The sequence below is a fragment of the Aricia agestis genome, chromosome 2 (assembly GCF_905147365.1).
Source record: "Aricia agestis chromosome 2, ilAriAges1.1, whole genome shotgun sequence".
NCBI lineage: Eukaryota > Metazoa > Arthropoda > Insecta > Lepidoptera > Lycaenidae > Aricia > Aricia agestis.
The window spans coordinates 359605-374894 of NC_056407.1; the positions used below are offsets into that span (position 1 = coordinate 359605).

The 15290-nt window shown below is 35.9% G+C and overlaps 1 protein-coding gene across 1 annotated transcript in view; it reads left to right on the forward strand.

Annotated features, from left to right (window-relative positions):
* Positions 1–15290, forward strand: part of LOC121739727 — a 106366-nt gene that overhangs the window by 7186 nt on the left and 83890 nt on the right. Inside the window, exon 2 of the mRNA XM_042132276.1 lies at positions 12028–12235. Within this exon, the coding sequence (XP_041988210.1) occupies positions 12166–12235 (70 nt within the window). The 5' untranslated portion in view covers positions 12028–12165. The remainder of the gene's footprint in view (positions 1–12027; positions 12236–15290) is intronic.

Sequence of the window (15290 nt, forward strand, 5' to 3'; positions counted from 1 at the left end):
GATAAAATTTTTCCCCGATTTTGAGTCGAGAGTAAGGTCCTTAAGTGTAAATAAATAAACCGATTCGCAGGCCCGAATAAACTGTATAAAAGGACAATGCTGACCGGGGGAAAGGGGAGGGGGGCATACAATAAAGTTTTATTCGATGCGTTTCATTTTATGTCGTGTATAAAGATTAAAGTCTGACATTTCAGCTCATCATGACGTCCAATTCATATCACTAAGACTGAACTAATAATCCGAACGACGTGCACAAAACATCATATAAAATGTCAAAAGTATGAAATTCTATTCTTCGTACTAACACATTTCAGTGAACTGGATAACATCAAGTAATAAGTATTATTAGTTAAAAATATTCGGTGTACAACATTTTTAATAAATAATTAGCCATAATGGAATAATTAATTAAACGATTACTTAAAAACTACGAATAATAAATTTATAATTCGTAGCTTAAAAATAATTAGTCGTATTAATATTATTTGTTTCAATTCAACCGTCTGTTTGATTAAGGAATTGAATACCAACTTTATTAACGACTAGCGACCCGCCCCGGCTTCGCACGGGTATAAAATATATTATTAATATAGCCTACGTCACTAAAAAAATGATTAAAATCGATTCAGTAGTTTTGATTTTAAATAATTTATATTCATTACTACCCGTGGCCCGCATTGGTCGGTACTGCCGCAAAAGCTACGTTCCGCAATTTTTAAATCTGTAATACCTTCGAAAATCTGTATATATATAAAACTCAAAGGTGACTGACTGATTGACATAGTGATCTATCAACGCACAGCCCAAACCACTGGACGGATCGGGCTAAAATTTGGCATGCAGGTAGATGTTATAACGTAGGCATCCGCTAAGAAAGGATTTTGATAAATTCCAACCCCAAGGGGTTCAAATAGGGGATAGAAGTTTGTATATAATAATACTTCTTAACGCGAGCGAAGCCGCGGGCAAAAGCTCGTATTCATATAAAATTTAAATCATAATATGCTGTAAAGTATTAATCAATAATAATCACTATAATGTATTTAAAGTATTTAATTGAACTAGGATTATTGCCGTATTGGTTAAAATCGCTTTAAAAAATTAGCCATTATTTGAAGTTAAAAGTAAAATATGACAAAAAAATGTTATTGTGGAATATCCTTATACGTAAGTATCTATATACCATCGTGGAGTTTTCTGTAGACCTTTTCAATGTGTACAATACTTGGTACATGAAGAATAGACCACGTAAAAGGACATAGGTTTCTTTTTTGCGGAAAAATGTACGGTTTTCGTGACATTCCTAAATTACGCGGGCGAAGCCGCGCGGAACATCTATTACATAGTGAAACCCTTCCCGTGAGAGCATCCCCGCATTGGTAGCGCCCACTTCGAAACGGGCGTAAATCGCAATATTTTAATTTCGCCATAACTTCTAAACCAAACGTTAAATTTTAATCATTCAAAGAGCAAATATATTCTACATAAACTGTACTTAGTGATGAAATAATTTATTTTGATAAGGATTATTAGCATGAGTAAAATAAATCCGTTTAAATGTAGTCCAAAAAGAAATCAAGATTTTTAAATAAATAAATGGTTGTTGTGCCTCATTTTTTGACATAGATAGGTATAGTGTGTCACGGACATTTTTGTAGGTATTTATAAGATCTACATTTACTTAGAACATTGTATAGTTCTATCTTTTATAGTTTAGGCAGCGTACGCAAAATAAGTAAATTTTCTGGTTGTTTCCGAAAAACTGAAATATCTTACGGTACCCTATATTTTACAAAATAAAAGTAGCCTATGTTACTCGTAAATAATGTAGCTTTCGAATGGTGAAAGAATTTTTAAAATCGGTCCAGTAGTTTTTGAGCCTATTCATTACAATTAAACAAACAAACAAAGTTTACCTCTTTATAATATTAGTATAGATTGTTAGCCATATTTACAATTAAATTGAATTTAATCGAAACACTCTTTATTGGTGTACTCCCGTACACCAATTAAGAGCGTTTCCATTAAATTATATTATATTTTCCAGTAAAGTTAATATGAGGACAGGAAAATTATAAATCAGAGTGAAGTAGGCCGAGTGAGCGTAGCATTAGTCATATTAAGAAATATAGTAACAGCTGTTATAAATCTCTGGCCTCACTTGAATAGTTTTTAGTTTTAATCCATGATTAAGTGAATTGTAGAAATAACCTTTAATGTTCATATTTACTAAATAAAGTGAGCAATATTTTTAAAAACGTTTAGCAATAACTCCGCCAAAAGTAGACCTCGCAATCTTCTGCAAAAACGAATCAGAATGAAATAAGATTGATATGACATCGGGCGAATAAGACTCTCGTAGTCGTAGGGTGATCATCGTAAAGTGCGCGACCGCCGACCCGCCGTAAACACAATTACACTGACACCCGCCAGCGACCCCACACTCCACACTCCACAGCCTATAGAGTAGAGACTCCAGGATACAGAGGTGACAGAGGTGACAGAGGCCAGAGAGTTGTTCAAATCGTCCTTAATTTAAGCGAAAAAGATTGCGACCAAATTGACGTGTCATTGCATATTTATTTGATAGCAGGAGAACTAGTGACGATTTGCTGATTATTATAGTTCAGTAGTGTAATTTGATTTTGTTTAAATTCTACATAATCTACATATTATAGTATGATGCTAGTTTTTAAGTAAAAAAGGATTTGTAATGTAGACTAATGCGAATCACACTCACGCGATACTAATCGTCGTGTAAACATTTGTTGTATTAACAGAATAAACCTAGTATAGTGTAAATAGGAATATTTTTTCACAATTTTTCACCTTTATCAAATAGCGGCGTACACAGAGCACGTCCGCCACGTGTCGTCGTTTGCACAGCGCGTGAGGCGTGAGGCCGCCGACGACCGACGCTGACGCTGACGCCGTCTATATAATATACTATTACTACATCTATAACACATAATATAATATTATGTAGTTGCGAAATCCCGCATGCGTGCAATTCGCTATTGTAAATAACAGAAAACAAAAAAGGTAGCGACGCTGTAACTTTGCTAAAATATACTGAATTGTACTATGTACATGTAGCTATTCAATGACGAAAAATTTTGCATTAAACAAACTTCAAAATTAACATTTTTATGCAACTTAAAACACAAATATTGCTCGTATAAATCTTGGGAAAGGACGAACATATATTTTTATTGTTACAAAATGTATAGTTTGTTAAAATTTTTACGGTGATCCCTACATCGTGCACTATGTTCGTAAAATAAAGTCATGGCATACGCATGGCATCTACGCGGGCGCTACGCCGGTGCTACGCGGCCACTACGCTGGGTCTACGCGGCCACTATGCTGGGTCTACGCGGCCACTACGCTGGGTCTACGCGGCCACTACGCTGGGTCTACGCGGCCACTACGCTGGGTCTACGCGGAGCTAGGAGCTAGGGGCGGGCGAGGTGTGTGTCACGCGAGCAATTTCAGAAATTACAACCGTTAGCACATTACTGAAACACACAATACTCACATTAAATACTATTACTTATTCAGTCGGGTAATGATTTCGTTCCATAATACTTCCGCATACAACTGTATTAATAACAACAGGAACGATTGTACAATGAAATAGAGCTAACGAAATTTCTGGAATTCATTCAATAAATACAATGTTTGTATTAGAGTCCGAAAAACGTCATGTAGAATTTGTATTGGAGTCCAAAAAACATGACCCTTTTGGAGGTAGCGAGGTAGGCCTCTCCCGATCAATCCATTTACTATTCAGCAGATGCAAATTTAATGGCCTCTCCCCCACTGCATCGCGGGGGGGGGGGGGGGGGGCGGGGAGCAGGGAGGAGGGAATTGAATTACCTGATTGTATTTATCCGCTAACAAGTGTTTGCCGACCAACTTTTAAGGCGCGCGTTTTTAGTTCGCGTTTGCGTTTGTCTTTAGTGCTGTCTCGCTCGGAGACGACTAGATAGAGGGGGACAAAGAATGTGATAAATGAGATGCGCTATTGGGCGTGGATTTAGGTTATAATTGTTTATAACTTGTGAATATTAGTATTTATATCTATTGCATCAGAATTTTAAGATGATTGGCTTGTTATCTCGTGCTTGCTCTTCTCTGATTGATACAATGCAGGTCCTAAGACTTTAGCTCATCCCTCGGCTTGACACTATATTAAAGGTTTTTGTAGTTGGCTACTGCAATAGATCTTTTTTTTAATGAAATAAGGATTCAAACGAGCAAACGGGTCACCTGATGGAAAGCAACTTCCGTCGCCCATGGACACTCGCAGCATCAGAAGAGCTGCAGGTGCGTTGCTGGCCTTTTAAGAGGAAAGGGTAATAGGGTAGGGATGGGAAGGGAAGGGAATAAGGGAGGGTAGAGAAAGGAAAAGGGTAAGGGATTGGGCCTCCGGTAAACTCACTCACTCGGCGAAACACAGCGCAAGCGCTGTTTCACGCCGGTTTTCTGTGAGAACGTGGTATTTCTCCGGTCGAGCCGGCCCATTCGTGCGGAAGCATGGCTCTCCCACGCATAAAATCCTAGCTTAGTTTATTTTAGTTTGGTGCTAGGCTAAAGCTGGTAAAAATTATTATATAAAAACCAAATGACCGTAACCTGATTTCAAAGTTAGTAACTCAAATAGCCGTCAGCAGGTGGTAAGTGGTATAACCTCAGTCCCGCGGTAAGTGACCCGCGTGTCACTACCGGTTCACCGGGTGTACCCGGTGTACCGGTGTAATTATAGATCGGCCGTCAACAGCCGATAGCTGGCGGCCGTAACGAGTTTTTGATGATGTTCCACGCACGCAACCTGTCGCACAAGGTCAAAGTACACTCAAAATCAAATAATTTTAGACAGTTATTTTTTTCCAAAATTCTTTCTGAACGTCGAAACTATGATGCCTACCACCGTGTACCGGTTTGAGAACTGACCCGGCGAGGCTGACGACATTCCATAGAGTTTGCGACTATAATTCTAAAGTCGTTTACGACTGTACAGTGTACTCTCAGAGAATTTAATTCATAGGCAGATGACGGACCTTCGTAATTTGGTCGCGTTACGTCAAACTTAGGCGACAGATCACGACTGACATTAAATTAACATATTATTTAAATGTTCTGCACCAAAATATTGCAGGGCTGAGATCAAAATATAATGCACTGTTTTTTTTTTTTTTTATTTGTTCCCCCTTCATAAAAAAGTGACAATTGTTTACATGGTTTTTGACATTTCTGCTTTACAATATTTTTTTATGTTTATTTACAACATACGTTCTTGCTCACAGGTTCACATTCTGTCTCTAGTTACTCTGCTCTTTTATATTACAATTTTTTATCATGTTTATATTTTAACAATTTTGTGCGTGTAATATTTGTTCACGTTTCTTTTGTCACAATTGTCCTTTCTGATTTTTTATTTTCTAATTGACTTACATTATTTCCTTACAATATTTATTTCACACTTTTGCTTTTATTCTAAGTACAATTTTAATTTGTTATTATATATCCTTGATATAAATAGTCTTTTATTTATAGTCGCATGTTATAAAAATTTGTCTTAAGTCTATAAAAATATGATAATATGATAATTGTAAATAATTCTAAATTCTTTGGCAATGATTCTGGGTTACAACATTCAATAAGACAATATTTAAGCCAGAAGATCAACACATTCAGTAGGGAGTGTCAGGAAGTTTGTTGCGCACAGAATACTAAAATATTCTTATATATTTACAACATCGTGGGAGTCTATAACGCGCGCAATCGTTGTTAAGTCATAATATGTAGTTGGTGCCATTTAAAAATGAGATACGTGTTGTGTCGTTTTAATGTTTATACAACATAACTTAAAATCTACGGAACTATTTAAAATCTTAAGCCAGTACATGCTCTTCTTATCATCATGATAATATCATGTATGTGCCAAGTGTTTTTTTTTTTTGACACAACAACTTGTACTAGATGATGTTATTCAATTCACTTATTGGTCAATTAATATCTTAATATTAAGTAACGTCAATAGAAAATAAATATGACACCGCTACACTAACACGCCTATTTGTCGTCAGGGACGTATGCGACTGTTGCTCGCGCTATAGCATCCCACTTCTTCCGAACCGGATACTCCGCACTAAATGCGCTATGCCCTGTCTCATCCATCTGTTCCTTCTTACAGTTTGTACAACATGCCTTGACGCCTTTTTTCAAATTATCACACTCAGACTGGTGGTGTGCCCCGGAGCAGTGTGCGCATTTCTCCTCGCCAGCGCTACAGAATCGCCGCCCATGTCCGTACCCTAAGCAGCGCGAACACTGAATTCGGGGGGACTGGTCGGCGACTCTGACGCGCTGGACATCTATATATAGATGTCCTGCCTCGGTGAAACGCGCCCACAGCGATGGCGACACAGTTAACACCACGTAGTGAGTGTGATCATCCTTCCCTCTTTTCCTATATTTTACACTAACCCTATACTCCTTCCCTGCCAGGATGTCCTCTACGAGGTGCTTGTTTTGCGACCCGATGGCTTCAATGATGTCGTCATCTGAGTTGCTTTTCAGCACCCCGTACAGCACAACCTGGGGATCCCTATTCTCTATCGTTTGTGCCTCTAACTGTCCCTTCTTATTTTCTATTTTCTCTTTAACCCTATCTCTATCTTTCCTTTCTTTAAACCTTATAATATATAGACATACAAATAGACAGAATAAGGAAAGGAAAGGGAAGAAAAGTAATTCTTCCCTTTCCTTTCCTTATTCTGTCTATTTGTATGCCTTCTTTTTTAGCCTCTACAATTTTCCCTACTTCCTGCACTATTTCTGTTGTCGGCATAAATTCTTCCTTATCTGATACGATCAGGGAGTGGAGGGTCCTGTACCTGGGTTCCTGGTTCTGGGTTCTCCCGCTGCCCCGGGTGACGCTCGCATACGTTGGTGGCGTCACCCGTTCCGGGTCTAACTGGACTGTGACCTCCCGCTCCCGGATCGCATCATTCAAGGTGCCTGCCGCCTCATCTACCTTCTTCGCAACACTTTCCACAACTTTTTCATTTTCTTCCTCCATCTTAGTATGCATACTATCTACATTTAGCGCTGCCGCGTCTACTAAGTAGTCCCTAACTTCCTCTAAATTTTTCTTATATTCATTTTTAAAGGCATCAAAAACCGCTTCTACCATCAATAAGCAGTTGCACTCCTTTCTTATTCCTTTTTCTCTCTTTTCCCTATACTCTTCCTCTTTTATTTGTACAATTTTTTGCAACTGTCTCTGAATAACAGCAAGGTTATCTGCTATACCAGACTTTAGCTCACCCTTCATATTCCTCGTCTGTTTCAGCAGATAAATGCTGCTCTTCACCTTCTTTGACGTGTCAGCCAGCAGCTCGTCAATTGGATCCAATACCCTTCTGGGGTTACTGTGTCTAGAGGGGCTGTTGTTGGTGCCACTCGCACTGCTGTCTAGCACGTCAGAGGCAGGTCCATGTATAGGGTTATTATTAGGGACACTTTTTGGGGTACGAACCATTGCCATTTTAAAGACTTAAAGAATTAAAAACTTATTTATCTAAAATTTTTTGGGGGAATGCGTCTATTTGTAAAATTGTAAAATAAGATATATAAAATTGTATATACTTAGTACCCTATTCGGCTGTCCCAAAAGGAATCAGCCGGTCCAGTTAAAATGACTACGCTAGTAAATAAATATAATATAAAACACTAAAAAACAGACGTCACAGTTAAAGATTATTGTCTACGGTAAAACTTATACTAAAATTGCCGGTCAAAAATACACTTTGCACTGTCTGTTTGCCCTTAAGAACTTTCAGATAAAAAACGGATGTTGACATTGTTTGCCTAACTGAACACTTTATAGTATCAGGACAAGAGGAATCCTGCCTAATCCCTAACTACATCCTTGCATCTTGCTATTGCAGAAATGATTCAAAAAGGGGTGGTTCGTGTATTTTCGTTAAGAAGCAACTCAAATTTAGAGTTATTTCAACGCTTGTAGATTATACGGTATGTTCTGTGTTTGAATGCTGTGCAATAGAACTTACAGATTACAAAGTTGTTGTTGTCTCTCTCTATAGAGTCCTCCATTACTTAGTAACTTGCATGTATTTCTAAATAGACTAGATAAATCTTTGAATTTCATAAACATGAATTATAGTAAGCACAACATAATTATAGCAGGAGATTTTAATATTAACATCCTCAAACAAAATAGACAAACACAAGAATTAGAATGTATGCTATTTAACTGCAACTTCAAATTACAGATTATAGAACCTACAAGATAATTTTAAAAGTAAATGTAAGTCTGAAGTAATCGAGCTAGGATTATCTGATCACACTGCTCAGTTGTTAAGATGTAATGTAAAAAATATCTGTTTAATTAAGTACTGGAAAACAATGCGTCATGATTTTTCTAAAGAAAACCTTGAAAAGTTTAAATATTGTATTGGTCAGCTAACATTTACAGATGTTTATAATGCATGTGATCCAAATATAGCTTATAATGTGTTCCTGGATAATTTTACATTGTTTTATAAATTATACTTCCCTTACAAAACTATAACTATAAATATCCTCAAAAAAGCTAAATGGATATCTCGTGGCATTAAAATTTGCAGTGCCACTAAACGTAAATTATTATGGAAGTATATAAAATGTCCTAGTAAAGTGAATAAGCTTAAATTAATGCAGTATACTAAAAGGTTCAAAAAAATAATAAAACTAACGCAGCGGGCTCAAAATAACTATAATATATCAAATTCAACCAACAAAGCAAAAACTATATGGCAAATCATTAATTCATCTAAACAAAATAAACCAACAGAAACTATTTCACATATAAGACAAAATAATAAAATTATAACGAATCCCATTGAGATTTCTAATACTTTTAATAATTATTATATAAATAAAGTAAAACGAATGAATACAAATAATCAAAGTTTATACAAAAAATATGTGACATCAAAACTTAATTCTATATTTATGAATCCATGTACACCAGATGATATTAAACTAATTATAAAAGGCCTCAAAAACACTAACAGCGTTGGATATGACAACATATCGACTAAAGTTATAAAATATGTAGTTGATTACATTAAGTCACCACTTAGCCACATTCTAAATTTATCTATAGAATCTGGGATATTTCCAGAAAAATTAAAAACAAGTATAATAAAACCAATATTTAAGAAAAATAATAAAGAGAACCTTGAAAACTATAGACCTATTGCCCTCGTGCCTATCTTTTCCAAGGTATTCGAAAAACATTTATATAACACCATTTACAGTTATTTAGAGCAACAAAATATTCTTGCCAAGGAACAAAAAGGATTTCGACGGGATAAAAGCATAAACCTTGCCATATATGAATTTTTAGATATAGCTATGACGAATGTGGATAAAAGAATACCAATTTCCGTTATATTAATGGACATGACGCGGGCATTTGATTTTGTCGATCATAACATTTTGCTATTTAAGCTCGAGGCTTGTGGTATAAGGTAGTTTAAAACTCATAGAAATCTTTCTAAAAAATCGCAGCCAATATACAAAAATAGTTAGAATTAACGCTAGAACAAAAATTGAAAGAAATTACCTCGCTAAAGCGCTGAAATTACTATACGGTGTACCGCAAAGAAGTGTTTTAGGTCCACTTTTATTTATTATTTATATTAATGATCTCCCAAAAGCGACTTTTAACCCAATGTCACTTTTTGTTGATGACAGTACAGTTGCAATTAAATGTAAGGATATCAAAATATATGAACAAGATATAAATAATACACTAAAGGACATAATTAAATGGTTAAATACAAACAATATAAAAGTAAATTTAGAAAAGACAAAACTTATCCAGTTTAAGCAACGTGTAAATGTACCTAAGCTATAAATCTGAGTCAATTTCTGAAGTACAAAGTACTAAATTTCTTGGACTCACAATAGACAGTAAACTATCATGGAAAGCTCATAATATTGAAAAACTTTGTAAAAAAATAAATAAAACAGTTTATGCACTTCACGAATTATCTAAAATCTCAAGTGACAGTACAACTGTAACTGCATATAACGAACTAGTGGTCTCAATACTAAGGTATGGCGTAATATTCTGGGGAAACTCAACAGATGTTGACATCATTTTTAAAGCACAAAAGCGATGCTTAAGAGCTATGTTTGGACTGTTATCAACCGATACATGTAAACCATTATTTGTGAAACATAAAATTCTAATTCTTACGTGTATATATATTTATGAGGTAGCAACTTTTGTCAAACAAAATCCAACTTTTTTTGAGCTAGCCTCGATAGCGAGCAACAGGCGTCAACGTGATACATACCGCCTATGTAATCGTATGACAAATACCACGCTAATGCATAAAAGTGTTTTCCATATGGCTCCTGCGATTTATAATAAATTACCAAAGGAACTGAAAGCAATGAATATAAAAATATTTAAGAAACAGTTAAAAAGATTACTTATAGAAAAATGTTATTATAATATACTTAGTAGACTATTTGAATGATAAAATCAGTAATTATTATACTTCATAAGAAATAAATGATGTAAGTAAATTAATGATAGTTGTAGAGTAAGTTATTTTAATGCTATTAATTTATGACATGAAATGTAATATTAATTACAATACAATTAAATTTTAATCAATGACTTTTCCTAATGATATGATAATCTTGTTTGAAATATTGACTACGTTAATTGAATTAAATTATGTACTACTTGACTATTTTAATGAAATGTTTGAATGGAGTTTATTATTATTATCAAATCAAATTCTTTATTAAATTAAATTATATTAAATGTTTTAATTATTTAAATTATATTTTGTCTTAATTAACATTTTTTTTACCTAATTTACGTTTTATGATTTTTTTTTAATATATATATTCAATTGTGTTAAAATTTCATCCAAACTGTCTATCAATTTTATTTTGATTAAGTGTTTTTATATTTTGAACTATTTTGTAGACATGATCAATGATCGCCATCAAATTTGCATGCCTAATATTAGGTAGAAATACTGGACCTCTGTATGACTATTGTAACACCTATTGTAACGGTACTTTCTGCAAATAAACAATTCTTATTCTTATTCTTATATTACCCAACCAAACGACAGGTCTGTACTCTGCCTTTGAATACCCAACCAAACGACAGGTCTGTACTCTGCCTTTGAATACCCAACCAAACGACAGGTCTGTACTCTGCCTTTGAATACCCAACCAAACGACAGGTCTGTACTCTGCCTTTGAATCTATTTCTTCGATGGTACATACTTTTTTAAAGAAGCAATAGGCAAACGATTATACGGATCGCCCGATGGAAACATCATGTTATTAGAAACATGTATGAACGAACTGAGAATCATTAGTGATTCTCAGTTCGTTCATACATCATCTGTCATTCCTTTAGGAAATGAAAATCGCCAAAACCATTAGTAAATTGGTTTGCAACACGCGGCGGCTTCTGAACTTTATTCAAGATTATATAATCCATGTTAATGGGGTGTCATGACACAAAGTGTATCTCGGCTGACAGTGTAGTTAGACATGAAAGTGTAGTTGTAATCACTTCCCCGAGCTCCGTCTACCTGTGAGTGAGTGAGTCCTGAACCACCTCACCTCATTACCTGTTCATTATCACGCCCGCGCTTCGTAACTTCTCAACTTTCATAATATATTATAATTAGCTATTGTTTTATCCTTGATGTATACCTAATTACCTACGAATACTAGTATAGTATATAAAATAATGACGGCTAAAAATAATAATTACTAAAAAAATCATATTATATTATTATAAAGACGAGGGAACGAGTTGATTCTACTTACGGATTTTGACGTAATAGTAGTTCTGGCCCGAATTTTGTTTTTAATTTTATATTTTATTCCATTTTAGTTAGATTTTATACTTTTTTAGTTTGTAGAATTCTTATATCATTATTTAAATACTAATTTCTTGATTATAAGACCAACAGAACAGAACAATGATAGTCTATAATAGTAAACAATGAGTGGGAGTGCATCGTTATGAGATGACAGTGCGTGGTGCGCGAGCGGCGGCCCTCTGACGCAGGATGAGCAGTTGATGTGCGAGCGAGACACACGATGTACGAGCGGGACAGGAGACTGCTGTCCATCATCTTCAGCACGCTGCTGCTGGGGAGAGCTATCGCAGGTATGTTTTCATTTTTAGGGTTCCGCAGTCAACAAAGAACCCCTATAGTTTTGGTCTATCCGTCTGTCTGTCTGTCCGTTTGTCCGTCTTTCCATCCGTCTGTCTATCTGTCCGCGGTTTTGCTCAGATATCATGGGACCTACGAAGCTGTAATTTAGTATGAATGCACATATTAATGATGTCGACAAAATGGTATATATGATCTTTAAAAAAATTTAAAGGTATAATAAGTATAATCCCCTACACATCAAACGGGGATGACTTTTTTTTTCGTGTCCACCCCACCGTATCGGGTGTCATTGGATAGGTTTTTAAAGATAGTTAGAGTATTCACTATTCAATGATCATTTTTCGATTTAGGGATAGGGATGTGAAATATGAAGTTTTAAAGTGGTAAGATCGTTAGAGTCCAGTGTTCCCACCTTCCGGAAATGTGAAAAAATTCGCGGGAGTACGAAAAATGCTGAATCTAAAAGAAAAACTATCACGGCTAAGAATTCTTTATACGTTATTGACTATGAATAACTATTATTATTATTCGTAGGTTATTGAGTATCATAGTCGATCAACTAAAAAAAATGTATTCGGAGAAGTATAGGAACTTTTCGTTCAAATTCCTTTAAACGTAACTGAGATGATGTTGTTGGTAATGTAAGAACCGTTATAAATGTATATTCATAGACCATTAAAAAAAAAACAGAACCTAGCGGTACTACGGAGCCCTATATTGCGCGTGGCCCGATACGCAATTGGCCGGTTTTTTTTGCATTTTTTTAATGACGGTAAAATTTAAATGAAGCTTTCAAGTTGCATGATGTTCTTGTCATTATTATTAATAACCATTGAAAGCCTATTTTAGAAACTCTTAACTTTAAAAAGCACACAAGAATTCGTCTATTTAACTTTCATACCAATGTATTATGACTTTTATAATCTTGACTAGATGACGCTCGCAACTCCGTTGCGCCAAAATTCGTTTATCGTGCGGGAGCCGTACATTTTTCCGGGACAAAAAGTATCCTATGTCCTTCCTCGGGACTTAAAGTAACTCCATACCGAATTTCAGAAAAATCGGTTCAGCGGTTTGGGCGTGAACAGGTAACAGACAGACAGACAGACAGACGGACAGACAGACAGACACACTTTCGCATTTATAATAATAGTATGGATTTTGAATCAAAAGTGTACCTAGAAAGCATCATTTGTTGCTCTAAGTTTTAACTTGATGAAAAGCTTAACTACAAGTTAACCTGTAACTGGTGACCTAGATTGTTACAATAGCTTCTTACTATATCATATTTCCCTAATATAATCTATTCCACATAGACACAATTCTGCGGTCAACTTCAAGCAGCAAAGTTAAGAAAAAAAGACACCCGCCGGTCACCGGCCACCATCCCCCGTACAATCAATTAGCGGCACAATCGACAGCCCACACTCACGTCGTTAATCACTCCCTTCTGTTTACTGTCACCGACAGATGCCCAAGTGATGCCCACACGGTCTTTACAGTGTAGTTTCATTCAATATTCCCACTTTAGATGAAAAAAGCTACACAGATCAGTCAAGGAAGATAATATATGGAGCTGTAGGCCGTGTTGCAGTAAAGTTGTCTGTAATGGGTATAAGCTGTAATATTCATTTATTTGTAAGCATTTTTAATAGTTTAACCATGCGTTGAACATTCCAAAACCCCGTCAGGTTTTATATATTTCAAAACAATTCAAATCGTTATATACCCAGCGCCAGTTCTCTTTTATTTGTGGAGAGCCGAACAAGACAAATGTTTAGTTGTTTCACCGAGCTCTCGCGGCGAGAGGAAATTAATACTGAGTTCACTTCGCCGCCCGTATTGTCCGTACCGCGGCCGGAGTAATGGCGGACGTCCGAATAGCAGTTATTTATAGACCACGTGCTGGTGCCTGATTAATGTCCTGTTGCTGTGCTAGTAGCAGCTGCCTTTACAACTGTGCAGTTACAAGTTTAGGGCCCTCTGGCATCTAAGCTTTCAACGTTATAAGAAGTCCACCACTTTGACTTTCTCTTAATTAACTCCCAAAACACCCTTTACCAATACTATACGGTGACAGAATATTTTTATGACAGCGCCTCATTACCTGTAGTTAAATATATTAATTTAACAAAAAGTAATGTAGAATACTATCAATGGTTACCTCATTATATCCGCGTAAAAGTAAAATGATACGGCTCGTAGAATATTTAGCGCGCCCCAATTTAGATCCTGAAAGCATCGTGCGTTCGATCGCGCTCGATATTTTGAATAATTAAACCGGGATGAAAGTTCCCGACTCCGCGGCGCTGCACACTGCCAGATCACAGACATATGTCACGAGCGTCTCACGTCCGGGTACACCTATGGCTGGTAGCACAATTATGCTTATGAATTATGATTTATAGTGCCTAGTAATTAATACAACTAGGAGTAAAAATAAGCGCCTTAGGTACCTTCGAGTATGTACTTTTCATATTGTTGAGTAATAGCTTTTTATTCTGTATACTCTTCTTTAATCCAGTTATACTTTTTACCAAGTAAAGTTGACAGTCTTTCGTAATGTTAAATCTTTATTGCACGATGAAATGATTTTTTAAATTATGAAGGTTAAGTCACAATTTTTTCTTTTACTTTTAGATGATATCTAAAAGTATCAGAACAAGACGATCGCTTGCTACTTGTCGTGCCTCGACGCGAGCATTAGCATCGCCCGCGCCGCGTCGTAATCGCCGTGGCGGCCTTCCCACCTAACTAGCTGAACTCCACAAACTTCGCCGCTCATTAAACTTGCTAATGTCTCGCCGATCGACAACTTAACGCTGCTAACTTCTACAATCTCGACTACGAGGAACAAACTTTATAATGATGAGAGAGCAAAAATAGCGCTTTTCTAACAAGCATTTTATGAAAAAGCGCGTACACCGTTTCTTTATATCAGATCAAATATTATCCATCAGTAACAAAAATAAGTATAGCTTTATTATAGTATACTTTCATGTTGCAATGTAACGTTGCCGTGCTGTGCATTTTTAGATGAGCCAT